Below are 14,796 nucleotides of genomic sequence, written 5' to 3'. Positions count from 1 at the left end.
GGCGTCACCGGACAATTCCTCCTCGCCGTCGACCTGGGCTGCACCAGGGAAGGGGAAGTGCGGTGGCTGCCCACCGGCTGAGAAAGAGAACGAGGGCCTGTTTGGAATGCATGATTTTTTTTCCTATTCCTGCGTTTTTCTTGTGAAATTGAACTGATTTCTGTAAAATTTCTGTGTGATTCCTGCGTTCCAAACAGGCCCTGAGCCTTGCTTCTAGGCACGGGTTTTGGTACTCTAACGAATTGCTACCCACATATATTTTGGTGGTTAGAGTAGAACAAAAAACTATCTGTTTCTAACAAAATCAAGAGATCCAAACAAATAGACTACAACAAGTGGACACTCTATTTGAAGCAGAGAAAAGGCATCTTTGCCGGTTTGATACAAATGAAATAGGACAAATAAAAAAGCATATCCTTGCTACCTAATCTATGTACTAGTGTAGTGCACGATGACCTGGCTTGGCTTGCTGGCTGCCGTTGCTCTCTACCGACTCTTTGTTTTGACTCGAGACTCGACTGTACAGGTGGCCCCGCCCACCCACCCCTCCAGATAAGCACCCCGCCCGACGATGACGGTGACTGATGAGAAAGAGGCGGCACGGTGATTTGGCTGCTGGCTCGCGGCACAGCGCCGCCCACTCGCCTTCCCGCGTCAGCACAGCACGCTCCTCATTTCCCTTCTCTCCTCTCGTCTCCTACTCCCAATCTAGAACCCCCTCCTCCCCTGCTTTTCCCCGCCCCCCGCATCCCCCTTCCGTTCACGATTGACCCAGCGTGCGTTCCTGTGCCCCTCTCGCTCTCCGACGGCTGGTGGGCCGCCGGCGCCGGCGCCGCCCTACGCCAGGCGCTGAGGTGTTCGTCGGTATCTTCGCCGGCAACGAGCACCCGCCAGGTATTCCCATCCCTTCTCTCCCCTTCCTGCTGTGGGACGGCCGAGCACTCAAACCCTAACCTAAAGCTAGTTGGCTGTTTGATTGATGCCTCCTAACTTCAAGCTTTCTGGAAAAAAATTATCGGGGACCTTTGCTGGGTCGGCCAAGAGGTAGTGACTAGTGAAGTACTGAGATGGTGCAAAGACAAGTTTTTTTTTTCTCTGAGCAAAGACGAGTTGCTACTGGACTACTAGAGTACTAGAAACAGAGTATCGACTCCATGATTCGGGAACAGGCACTCAAGAAGATGGAGGAGGAATGGAGGATGTGCACTAATCGCTGGAGGAGGACCTCATCTTCGTCAGACGAGGTGGCGCCAGCTGGCGTGGTGGGAAGAGAAGAGGTGGCCCGTGGGGCTGGCGGCGAGAGCTTCAGTGTCCTGCCTGCACGAGCTCCCTGCTCCAGTCGTTCTGGTGGCGCAGTAGGGATGGTGGTGGGGAGGAGGCGACGGCAGGTAGGGAAGGTAAGGGTGCGGCGGTGGCCAGCGGTGCTGCTTCTCCCCTGCCTGCACGACGAGATCCTATCGGTAGCGGCATGGCTGGTTGGTGGAGAGTGGGGAGTGAGATGCTGGTGGATGGAGAGTGGGGAGTTAGAGGCTTTCAACTGTAGAGGAGGTTTGCAGTCTCTAAACTGGGTAGAAAAAGAAATGCCCAGGTAGTCCCCAGATGCAGCTCACAACCCCAGCTGCCCAGCAGTTGTAAACTTGTTACTTGTTTCAATTCAACCACACCTTAGTCATCCAACTAACCGTGATTAGTCGATGACTAATAGGACAACCACAATTATAGTCGTCCAGGTCAAGTCGTAGCACCTAGTTGAGTCTGGGGAGCCGACTAGTCGCGATTAATTAGACGACTTGATAACACCGCTTAGTAACACAAGTACCTCATCACAAGTATTGTAATTTCCCTGTAGCACTGTTCAACTTAAAATAGTTTTGTCATAGACCCTCAAGCAACCCGAGTAGAAAGCTCCTAGTGATCGGGAATATTTTCACCTGAAGACGTTTGTTCATGCTTTAGTCATTGACTTGGGGAGCTTTATAGCTTGTAAGTTTGTTCTGTTGGTGTAGTTTCTTGCTAGTTCTTCCTTTTATCATCATTAATTTTACTGCAGTTCACTATCTGCGAAGGTTTGTAGCGTCACTCAATCTGTTGTCGCACACAACAAAATGCATGTTTCCTAAACTACGACCCAATTGACCTCTTTTTTTTTTTTTTCTTTTTTTTCTCATGCTCCTTGCTAAGCATTATCCTTGTGTCCTTTGCTGCAGGTTGAACTACCTTTTACTCGGTGTTCTGTGCTCTCCAACTGCTTCGCTTGTCACATAAAAATTGTAGAGGAAAATGGACTACTATCAGCTGAATGGATAGCATGATGATGAATTGTATATCCTGCTTCATTTTTATACTTTAGATAAGACAGCTTGATGGAACCTAGAAAAGATGACGTTCGCTCTGCTGCTCAAAGTTCCATTCGTGGGTCCTCAAGCTCAGCATGTACCAGTTATCCCATTCCAGAGTACCCTGTCGCAGGCACCGTTAAGCCTGTCCTTAATTATTCAATTCAAACTGGGGAGGAGTTCTCTCTTGAATTCATGAGAGCTATACCCAAGAAACATCCTGTTCCTGGTATGCCTCATAATCAGAATGTCACTTCCAGTGCTGGTCACAAAGATTCTAGAGTAAGCCTTGGTGCTCATCGCACAGGAGGTGAAACTAGATTTGATGCATCGATATTTCTGACCTCAGATAACCATCAACCAGATGAGGTTGAAAGAAAACCTTTTTCTGAAAATGAAAACAGAAGAAGGCACATGTCAAGTACATCAGTTCCACGAGTTCCATCTGGTGGTGGAAGTAGTCAGGGACTGTCCCGTGGCTATGCTTCTTCTGAGGCTTCCGAAACTTCCAGAATGATTAAAATTCTCTGTAGCTTCGGGGGGAAAATATTACCCCGACCGAGTGATGGAAAGCTTAGGTATGTTGGTGGTGAGACCCATATAATTCGGATTAGTAGGAATGTTTCCTGGCAGGAGCTTAAACAGAAGACAACTGCCATATATAATCAACCTCATGCTATCAAGTATCAGTTACTCGGTGAGGATCTTGATGCCTTGATCTCAGTTTCAAATGACGAAGATTTGAGAAATATGATGGAAGAATGTGGTTTGCTTGATGGAGATGGGTCCCAGAAGCTTAGGATATTCCTTGTTTCTTCTATTGAATTTGATGACATGAGTTTCAGCCTGGGTAGTATGGATAGTGATTCTGGGATCCAATATGTTGCTGCCATCAACGGGATGGATGGAATAGCTGTGAATTCATCTAGCGGCCAGGGTTTAGTAAATACATCCATGAATGAACCCGATCAGTTCATTAATCTCAATTTTGATAGTAGGCTGACAAACTTAAGCAGAGATGGTTCAAATTTGCATGCAGTGAATGCGTCTACTTTCATGCCTCCAGAGATGCTCTCAAGACCAATGCCATCAGCTCTATACAGTGATAATACTGCAAATTTGCACTCTTACTATAGCCATGGGGTGCAGAATTTGCAGGGTTCTGATTACTCTAACCCAGCTACCAGTGAAAGATTTCATGATAGTGAGGGCCAGAGGATGCAGAATTTGCAGGGTTCTGATTACTCTAACCCAGCTACCATTGAAAGATTTCATGACATTGAGGGCCAGATATCTATTCCTCTATCTACACCTTCTGATTATAGATATACGTCCCAGTATGCACCTTTCTCAGGAACTGCTTCACAGCGATCTTTTGATCAACAGTTTTATCAGGATGCTCAGACAGAAGCATCAGTGAAGGAGGAAAAGAGGTTTTCTGGTAACATGCCTAATCAAAATAATGAACTAGATTACTTTCAGTCGCTTGAAAATCTCAGTGGCCATACGAAGCATCATGACTCATCTGCTTCAAACTATATGCATTCAGGAGCCCCCCCTACTGCTGGTATTCAAGAAGGTGTGACATCTTCTCTTCAACCAAGTGACAGTGTCAAGAGCCTAGAGACTTGTTCCATGCCAAGAGCTAGGTCGACAACACAGGGTTCAGATATCAGTGAAGATGATCGCCACTCTGGTGGAGCTTTTGCATCTGGCTGTTCTGACTTTCAGGCTGACATGATAGATCACAGCTATAAGATTCCGTCTCCTCACCCTGGGCGAGTTTTTCATTCTGAGTGGATTCCTAGGGAGCAAGCAGGCTTTCTGAACCGGCTATCTAAATCTGAAGATTCGCTTAATCCTGAACTTTTGATTCGTCAATCGCAGTCTGGCGTTGCAAGTGAACACATTGCAGAAAATATTGACTCTGCAGAGGGGACTGAAAAACCAAATTTAGCTGCCCAGGCTATAAATCTGAATGATCCAGCTGTCGATGATAGTCTCATACAGTTTGAGAAAGGGTTTACCAACACTGTACATCAAGTTTCTCCATTTAGTGAACATCTGCTTGGTGAAAAGAGGTCCTCAGATGACACGAGCAATGGAAATGTGGACAAAGTTAGCCATGCAGCTGAACAGGTTGCAGCTAAAGGCAAACTTGATGAGGAAACTTCTCAAGATGTAGAAACAACTAATCAGCTGGGTTCTCATGCTGCTGTGCCACATCATATTAGTTGGGATGCTCCTAAGCCAACACCGCCAACTGATTGTGAATACGATCCTGTTGTACCATGTTCCACCAGCTCTGTGGATGTTTCTCACAAGGAAACTATTATCCCAAGCACACAGAATAGAGACATTGCTGGTAGTACAGAGAGGACCTCCCCTGACATTCTTTCTGATTTCTTTGCAAATGCTAATTCTTCAGCACAGTCATCCAGTGCTTTTATTGATCCTATCCATAGCCTGAATATGCCTAATTATGAACCCCAGCGATGGTCATTTTTCAGAAATCTTGCACAAAATGAGTTTCCAAAAAAGGATGAGGCCCAAGATCTGGCAAAGATCGAGGAGGGAGTTTATCCCTTAGATCACTTAGAGCATGATACAACTAATGTGAAGAATTTGGCTCCTCAGAGTGATGCCCCTGTGGAAGTGCCTCCAGTAGCTTCCCACACCAATGTTGATCCTAGCATTTCACTTCCAGGTTTTGTCTCATCACAGATTGACAATCCAACGACAACGAAGAGCGTTGAAGGGTTCCAAGTTGATAATCCTTTTACAAATATGCATGAAATGATGCCATCTCATCTGGATTTTGAGGTATGCATGTCTGGAAAGAAGGCTGAAGTGTTCTTTATTCTTTGATGTTGAGAGTCCTTCACTTTGAAATTGTTTACTTGGTCCCAGGAACAGAAGACTGAAGAGGGTAGGGCTGTTGGACCAGTCATGGATGCTTCCTTTAAAGACAATGATTTTGAATACTTGCAGGTATAAGTGGCTTTTGCTTGCAGAGAAGTTTATGCTATTTTCTGGTTATGATGTCCTTTTACATATTATGAGCGCTTGGCTGTATTCTAGAAGTACAATCTCCCAGTGCTGATTCATGCTAATGCCTGTACCCTACTATGTATCTGTATGTAGGCAAACCGATATGTTCTTTGGCTTGAATGAATTTTGAAACAAGTTGTAAAATAGCAAGTTAGGCAGCAGAGGTGTAGCTAAAGCAATGGATTTGGTGACCTGCCGCTTTATAATACACAATTTGCTAAATCCAACTATATAAATAGAAAAAATGGATTGTCATGAACTGTTACTGGCTAGGTTCCAACTTGTTTGGCCAATCATCTTTTGTACAATTTATTTTCATGTTTGGTTTTTTACTTATGTGGTTATTTTGGTTATACAAGTGACTCCATAAAACCAAAATGATTCTTCACAGATGTTATTGCCTTTTGCAATTCATGTCCAAAACCAATGTGGCTGGAGCATTCATCCCAGTTATATGATTCTAGTCCCCTGAAGCAGCATGCATTTTAACTATTATACATTTTCCTCAGAGAAAAGAAATCATCAAAACACGTAAAGCCTAAGGAGTCTTGGTATGCTTATAGGGTTAATATATGGTTTTTTGAACTAATTTGTGGGGTCCAACATATTTGTTTGGTTTAGATTCCCTGTCATTTCATTAGATTAGGAAGCAGTGGAGTAAAGTCTCTTCTTTTGAAGTCTTTGGATGGTTCATCACATTTGTTATGAGATCCAACACCATACTCTGTTACCAAAGTAACCACAGATTTCTTGCTTGATAAGATGAATTTCGTCATGAAATATGTGATGCTTTATTGGAATATAATTGTAGTAGGTGTGAAGTATTTCTGCGTTATCCATGCCACTAACCATGGCAGTGCCGACGAAAGGGCAATGTGAGCCACAGCTTTGACACCCATATTGTGGAGCATGAAGGGTACCATGCCTCAAATCATGACATTTTTGTGCCTAGCACAATGTGCAACATGTCATGTTGGAAGATCTCATCTGCTCCCTTAGGGTGGTTTCTTGCTCTAGTGAGTCAGTGACATCTTCGTCATCTGAAAATACCAAGTAGGCATCTTTCCTTGGCCAAGCACCAAACCCCTGCTAATATCAGCATGTAGGGTATGATATCCCTAATGCATTGTATTTTGTTGCAATCATGCTACCTAGTCTTACCTCCAAGGACTTATCCTGGCTGCATCATGTTCATAGAATGAGCTTTCAATCAATGATAGAGAAGCGACCATGTATAGATATCAACACAAGTGTGGGCCCAAGCTCGTTTCCACATTAGCCATGGCCCATGGCAACACCAGCCATTCCAATTGCTTCGCCTTGAAAGCGATAGATTAAGGGGAGATAAAATTTACTAAGTTAGATATGAGGTGGTTAGGTTTAAATTGATTGGCATTCTTTTGCAAGATTATTTTGTTAAACTTGGTAGGTCAATTAATGGTGTCTAAACCTACAAAAATATCATATTGTGGTCTTAAATGGGGTATAAATAAGGCCCTGTTTAGATCCCACCCAAAATCCAAAATTTTTCAAGATTCTCCGTCACATCAAATCTTGCGGCACATGCATGGAGCATTAAATGTAGGTAAAAAGAATAACTAATTGCACAGTTTGTCCGTAATTGGCGAGACGAATCTTTTAAGCCTAAATAGTCCATAATTGAACAATTTTTGCCAAATACAAACGAAAGTGCTACAGTAGCCAAAAGCCAAAAATTTTCACATCTAAACGGGGCCTAAGAAAGGAACTTCCCGTGCCACCATGTTTGTGAAGACCAAACCCCTTTGGCATAGCAGGAGGCCAAGGCAAGCAACGATCGACCTTTTGCTACCATTTTCTTTTGTGATGTAGAACCAAAATTACTCCCAACTTTGCCATTTCTTATGCTCTTATGCCGAATGGGGAATGTCTACATACCTTGAAATCATCACTGTGTGTGCCAAGATGGCGATGAGAGAGGCTAACAAGGCCTCGGTCAATGTGAACAACATGATGTTATGTTGCATGTGCCACATTTATCACTTTCTTTGTGCTATAAGCCGAAGCTCCTCCCAACTTTGCTATCTTTGATGTTCTTATGACAAAATGCTTTGGACCTTGGAATAATCATTGTGCATGCCAACATGGGGATTGGGGCATGAGAGGCCAAGAACGCTTGGGCCGAGGTGGATGATGTCATGTTGCACATTAATGAAATATTTATGTCACACAGTCACACAGACCAGACTAGCCGTAAACTCATTGAACCACATGGCACATGGTGTGAAGGCATTGAAAAGAACCTCCAGTCATAGGTGACAGGGGGTTAGGCCTGGCGTAATCCTCGTCCTTGTGACGCTGTCCCGAATTGCCGATTTGCGGACGAGATGTGTCGATGTCCCGATTTTGAATTAATCATGCCTTGCCGTAGGGGTTTAAGATGGGTGCGTCCTAACTCTGGACTGGCCATTGCCCCATTGCTGCTGGGTTTCCAGACGGGACAAGGTGTAGATGAAGATTATTGTCATACACTTGGGGTTCTTGATTGCCTAGTGAGGCCTGGTCGTGGCATCGCCGTCTCCTCACTGTCTGTGATGATGCTCCATGACAGCACCCATGGCCGATTGTTCGCGCATTGGACAGCTGCTAGCACCTCATCATAGCAAAGCGTGAAACCATGGACAAAACTTAGAGCGCATCAGGGAAGAGGGATCCATGAGCAATATGTTTTACTAGTCATGGTGTGTGGCAATGGGTGATTGATTTGTGGCTTTCACAGGAGAACAAAGAGAAAAAAAAGAAAGCAAGGCAGCAAACATGGACGAGAGGCGGCGGCTACTTGTATCTTAGTCATGATTCATGAGAGGGCGCGAGATGATAGGAGGCTTAGGGTTACAATTGTGGGTCGTATGGCCAGCACACAACCAGTGAACCGCACATTTAACCTTTCTTTTATCTTTTTCCCTCTTCTTTTTTTTTCTGTCTTTGTGATCAATCTTACCTTCTAGGAGCAAGTTATACATCGTCCATTGACCTGGGTCATTCGACCCTAACTGCCCCATTCGACCCTCATTTTTAGCTACCTTTGACCCTGACTTGCACCCAGTAGACCTAGATTTTTTGTGACGATGCCTCTATTATCTCTAGAGGCACCTCCACAACCTTCTGCCAACGCAACTAGATCAAAATGGCCTTCTGCAGTCCTTGAAATCAAGTTGGTTGTCTGGGAGGACACCTTCCTTTGTTTTGTAGTGAATATTCAAAATGATGTTTGTTGACATACCCCAAGTAGGCTCACTTCATCGCTTTGGTGTACCAGAGGGTCAAGAACTCATGATTCACATGAGCTGCACTAGGCAATTTCTATGTCATTATGTGTACATTACTGTGTGCCTTTGCCGATTGTGCAGAGATCTTCCAAAGCATTGATGTGGTGGCTTCCAAGGGTCAAGGGGTAGAATTGTGGTAGAACTATTCGTTCCAAACTATTCTCTTGCATGATGTCATTCCAGGTTGCATTTACATGATCACTAAAATATACTGTCCTACCAACCCAAGAAAATGAAAGCTGTCATATCAAGGGGGACAACTCAGATTCAGGGATGAAATCGGATAAGATACAAAAGGATATGTACAGATACGAATATGGTAGTTGTTTTTTTTCTTAGATTGGATACGAATAGTGTCAGATGCATTGAATATTGGTATCCATCCCATATCCATACTAGATATCAGGCGATACGGTACAGATATTGAATGTCCTGATTCAGATACGGATTATCCATTTAGTAACTGAACCCCTTTGGACGGATGGATAGTCGGGAAATATCCATCCTGTTTTCACCCCTACTCAGTTTGATTGGAAAGTATATGTGCAAAAAGTGTCACATTAATCATGGCAGCACCATCTACACCAGTTTGCTTCAGTTTGAAGCAAGCACATCAAGGGGAGTAAGTTTAGTTGATTATCGTCGTTTCCACTTTCCAAATATGTTTTTTAAAGTTTTAGTAGGTCAATTAGTTGCACTTAAACCTGTAATGGCTGCCTATTATGCACTCAGGAGGAGCAAATCCGGACAACCCCTCCCCCCGCCCCCCTACCCACCCCCCCACCCCCTCTCCATTAATAAATTGGTAAAAGACAAGAGCGTTCTGTCACATCCAGGAGCAACTGGATGTGGCCAGGCGGGTGATCAATCACTTCACCCTACAACAGATGTTCCATGTCCAGAACTGATGGATTGCTCCATAGGCATTTACCCTATAACTCATGCCACATCAGTAGTGCTACTTTGCTTTAACAGTATCACACTGTTAGACACGTTATGCAGGGAGGTGGCCAGCTATGATTTAGTTTCTTAAGCCTTTGTTGTTTAGATCTAACTTAATGTTTAGTGATCCCTTAGTAACTATAGATAGTGTTTCATTGTTTTGTTAGCTTTCTTTTTTATATTTATGTTGGATTTTTTTGGTACACTCTTGCTTAGAGGAGGCTCTGTAAGTCAGATCAAGCAATAGTTGAACTAAAGCCTCCTCTTCTTTCCAAGGTTCATATCAACAGATTCAAAAGTATTTAGACTGGACCTTTGCTGTCGTACAACTGTTACCTCTTTTATCAACATGGCATTTCCTTTAAAATTGGAAAAAAATAGACACCAATCTAAGAGAAGTCAGCATATTGAAAAGAAATTGCTTTTGTTGTGGTTATCATGTTGTCATGACAATCAGCAGTAATATGGAAAGTGAGCTTTTTCAGAATCCATGAGAGAAACATGCAATGTACTTGAGATAGTAGGATTGAAGGAGTTGCCTCGTAGCTGTTGAATTTACGGGGTTTGAACCCTAGTTGACACTATCTACTGCATTTTATACCCTAGCCGATAATAGTAGATTGATACCGAATACTATTAATCGTCCAATTTCTACCTATACGGGAAAAAAAGGACACTGGATGCTATTTCAATTAAATGGCATCCAATACCAAGCGACCATTCCGTTAGGGTGTTCAAAAAGTTGTAGTTTGTGTTACTAGGGGCATAATAGTTGTAGTTCTGAGTAAAGCCACTATAAAGTACAGTATCTAGTGATAGTTTAACTGTACACATGGATAGCCTGGTACAGTGAAGTTATACATGTGGGTGTGGGTACCTTGATTTGATTCTGCTGAGGCGAGTTGTAAACTAACATTTTCCTTAATTTGATTTTGTTTTTATAATCTGCTTCAGAGAACATTCTCCTTTTTTTCACATCAAATTGGTAATGTCAATGGACTAGAATGGACATTAGAGCATTTATTAATCTTAATGAGATACTATCCCCTTTAGTTACTGTTCTAGGATTTAGTTGTGCATGTGTGATACCGCACCTTTATTTGCATCATTTTTTGAATTTTTATTTGTTAAATTAGTCATGATGAATGGTACATCCTGTCCAGAATGTCCAATAGTTGTGCCTGGTAGGCTGGTACACCATTGAGCTGTATACTCATTTGATTAATTTCTTTTTTAAGCTATCATATTGGAGTACTGAACATAGGAACATTCTCCACAGATTATCAAGGATGAAGACCTTGAAGAGCTTAGGGAACTTGGTTCAGGCACATTTGGAACTGTATACCATGGAAAATGGAGGGGCAGTGATGTAGCCATTAAGAGAATAAAGAAAAGCTGCTTCACAGGACGGTCTTCAGAGCTAGAAAGACTAGTAAGCTCTGAACCACCACTTTTGTACATCTACGATTCAGATGTTATATCCATTTTTGGAGTAATGTGGCAGTAGGCCATTGGATGAAAGGTTGTAGCACTATTGCAGTATAACAACTCTTGACCTATGTCATGTATTAACAATTGCTACATGCACCAAACCAGACATGGCACCACTTTGGCCAGATGCTGATTAATATGGCTTAAACTATCTCAATAAGCAAATAACCTTTGGCTGACAGCTGGTTCATCAAAATTTACTTCCTTGCTTGGTTGTTTAGGCGCACGAATTCTGGCGAGAAGCTGAAATTCTTTCAAAGCTTCATCATCCAAATGTTGTGGCATTTTATGGCGTTGTGAAAGATGGGCCAGGTGGTACATTGGCAACCGTGACTGAGTTCATGGTTAATGGTTCTCTTCGACATGTTTTGCAGCGCAAGGACAAGTAATTGCTTCCTGTGATTACTTTGGTTTCACTTATTATTTACTGTAACAAAATGCTTTCTTCCTGGACAGATATCTCGATCGTCGTAAGCGGCTTATCATAGCAATGGATGCTGCATTTGGCCTGGAATATTTGCACTCGAAAAATATTGTGCACTTTGACTTGAAGTGTGATAACTTGCTCGTAAATCTTAAAGATCAATCACGTCCCATATGTAAAGTGAGCATCACTTCCATCTATAGTGTTATTGTATAACTGTATTGTGCGTGATTTTCAATTACTTTGCATTATACTCATGTGGTGAATTTATGATTTATATACAGGTTGGTGACTTTGGCTTGTCCAAAATAAAAAGAAATACCTTGGTTTCAGGAGGTGTGAGGGGGACTCTCCCATGGATGGCTCCAGAATTACTCAATGGAGGCAGCAATAAGGTGTCAGAGAAGGTATAATCATAGTTCTTGGGTCTTTTCAGCTGTGGTTTTAGGGGTTGTTTGGTTTGTGGGATGAGGTGATCTATTTTGTTCCACTCAGATTTTTGTTTGGTTTGAGGAATGGAATGGGTTGATCCATCACCAACTCATTCCTCACACGCACATGATGCCTCAAACCAAACACCCTCGTCTTGTTCCAAACTTGTTCATAAAATTTGCCATCATGTGGTGATCCTTTATCTTACTATATTCATTTACTCCAGAACCAATAATATCCATGTCTGCTTCATTTATGTGTATAAAGAAGTTACATTTAAGGTGCTGAGTTTGTTTCCACTGATACAGGTTGATGTATTTTCTTTCGGTATTGTTATGTGGGAAATCCTCACTGGCGAAGAACCATATGCCAATATGCACTATGGCGCAATTATAGGTATACAATTCATCACCTACAATTAGTCCATGAATTGTTTGTTTAGACTTGAGAATGTTACTGGTGGTTTCCTATGTTTTTCTATTCAGTTTCAGAGAATGATCTTCCCTCAATACTCAGCCCTGCCTTTGTTTTGTTTTGTCTGTTGACGTTCAGTTTCTAGGGTTGATGATTATATGATCAAATAAAGGGCGAAAAGGCCAATAGAAGTTATTACTTCAGCCAATAAAATTGGAGGTTTGGGCCTGGGACTGGTAGTTTGGGTAGCTCAAATCCTATGCTGTGTTAAACATTATTACCAAAGTTATTGTCATGGCACTAACCCAGTTTTGGTAATTCACTTTTTTGGAGGGTGGCTACTGAATTGTTGTTAGAAGCTTCTACATTATTGTTACTGATATAAGCAGAAAGAATACAGTTAAGGGTATTCAACCATTAGAATCTTCATCATTTTGCTGTCAATAATGTCTACATTGCCCTTTAGTGGAACTGTTGAAGATGGGACTATGTGAAAACGGATTATCGTGCACCTCTTATTCTCACCACTTCCACTCTTTTAGCTTTGGTTGCCCTGGTATTCTGATTTATTTTTCAACGTCATCTGTGTCTTCTGATGAAGATTTTGCCCCTCCTGTGAATTTATTCATTTTTCCATGATCCTAGTTTTTTTTTTCCTTTGATCAGTTAGCACATGCGTGACTCTTAGAACCTCCTTTGCAGGGGGCATTGTAAACAACACACTGAGGCCACCTGTGCCAGCTTCATGTGATCCGGAGTGGAGAAGGCTCATGGAGCAGTGCTGGGCTCCAGATCCGGCACAGCGCCCAGCGTTCACAGAGATTGCTGGACGGCTTCGCTCCATGTCAGTTGCAGCAAATCAGGCGAAGGCAACCAAATAAGATACAGGTGGAGTACTTCCTTTCAACCCCCTATTTGTTGGGGGTTCACTTCACTTCTCTCTTTTCTTTTTCCTTCACTTTTTGACTGGAGAGTAATACATATACATGTATGTTATGTTATAGAGTGCTGTAAAAATTAGTGCGTCAATTTATTTATACCATGTCATGGGCTGGACGTATCCGGTAATATACTGGACTCGGTTTGAAGGTTGTGATGTGTATAAAGTTTTAGTTGGAATTTGTTCGCAGGTGTGCTCCCTCAAACAGAAATGAATGTTGTAATATATTCAAAACTGTGAACAAGAAGCTCCATACCACACCTTTGGACTTCACATCATACGTTTTTCTTTACAAAAGAGTGTATAAAAAGTTTCTTGATTACACTTCTGGTCCTGCTGTGCAGTCTTCCCAAAAGATACATGCTGGATGCTGTTCATGGAAATCGAGGTGACCCATAGATGATGAATCATATCTTTGGCCTTGTACGCTTGTCTTATAATCCGTACTTTTCGACTTGTCTTTTCAACAGGAACAATGTTTTCTCTCAAAACAAATCAGTCGGAACATTGTTTTAGCTTGTTTTTTTTTTCCAGTGAAGTGAACGGCCTTGTTCTCTAGTCTCTACCCATTCGGTTGAGTGCAAGAGTCCCATGTGGTGCATTTTACACCTTCATAGAAAATTGGTACGTTGTGACCGTGCCAAATCATGATATTTCATTTTCATTGAAATACGTGAGCCTCAGCATTACTGAATTCTAAGGTGCAGATCTTATGAACAGGTAGTATTGTGCAATGTACATTAGGTATGGAAGAAAATGCAACAGGCAACACTTTCAGAGGACTGAATGTACTATCTTCGAGTAATCTTGTCGGGTTCATAAACCCGGGGTCCCTCATGCATCGACTTCCCAGCAAAGGCTTAGTCTAGCAGACAATGTTGCGAACCAACGCGTAACTTTTGGGCCGGCCTAAGTACCTAAACGACAGGCCAAAAGGGCGATTTAATCACCGACCAGAAGGTCTAGCCGAGGATGAACGGCGTCCGCTTCCGACTCTGGCCTGCCTCTCAGACCGGAGCGCTCGCTTCGGTCTCCAGCCCGTCTCCGGACGGCCTCTCCGACCGGAAGGTCTGGCCAAAACACCACTTTCGACTCCGACCCACTTCTCCAACCGGGAAAACGCCGAACTTACAGCTCCTCTTTGAGTGGCGTAATTAGAGCCGACTGGGACCAACCGACCGGGGACGCCCGCTAGGTAAGGACCAGGAAACGGACGAAGAAAGTAAAGCAGGGCGCACAAGTCAAACCGCAATACCAGGGACCGTATCCTATGCACATGCCAGACAGTACCCTGCGACCCTCTTGGCACAACAGAACCCAAGCAGTCTTGTAGGCGCCGACATTTTCCGTAACAGTGTTGTGGGCGCCATCAACTCCCATACCAGACAAACACGGTAAGGCTCCTCCTACATGCCTCTGGGCATCAACAGTGTTGTGGGCGCCGGCATTTTCCTTACT

General features: G+C 43.1%; 1 protein-coding gene across 1 annotated transcript; it reads left to right on the top strand.

Annotated features, from left to right (window-relative positions):
* Positions 1-709: 709 nt before the first annotated feature.
* On the top strand, positions 710-13,611 carry LOC136513506 (uncharacterized). Its single transcript, XM_066507496.1, has 9 exons — positions 710-894; positions 2,208-5,159; positions 5,247-5,327; positions 10,917-11,069; positions 11,350-11,513; positions 11,585-11,732; positions 11,837-11,959; positions 12,293-12,380; positions 13,101-13,611. The coding sequence occupies exons 2-9, from the start codon at positions 2,364-2,366 to the stop codon at positions 13,277-13,279; spliced, it is 3,732 nt and encodes a 1,243-aa protein (XP_066363593.1). The 5' UTR covers positions 710-894; positions 2,208-2,363; the 3' UTR covers positions 13,280-13,611.
* The last annotated feature ends 1,185 nt before the right edge of the window (positions 13,612-14,796 follow it).

Source organism: Miscanthus floridulus, chromosome 16 (genome assembly GCF_019320115.1).
Source record: "Miscanthus floridulus cultivar M001 chromosome 16, ASM1932011v1, whole genome shotgun sequence".
NCBI lineage: Eukaryota > Viridiplantae > Streptophyta > Magnoliopsida > Poales > Poaceae > Miscanthus > Miscanthus floridulus.
This window is presented reverse-complemented; position numbering and strand designations above follow the sequence as displayed.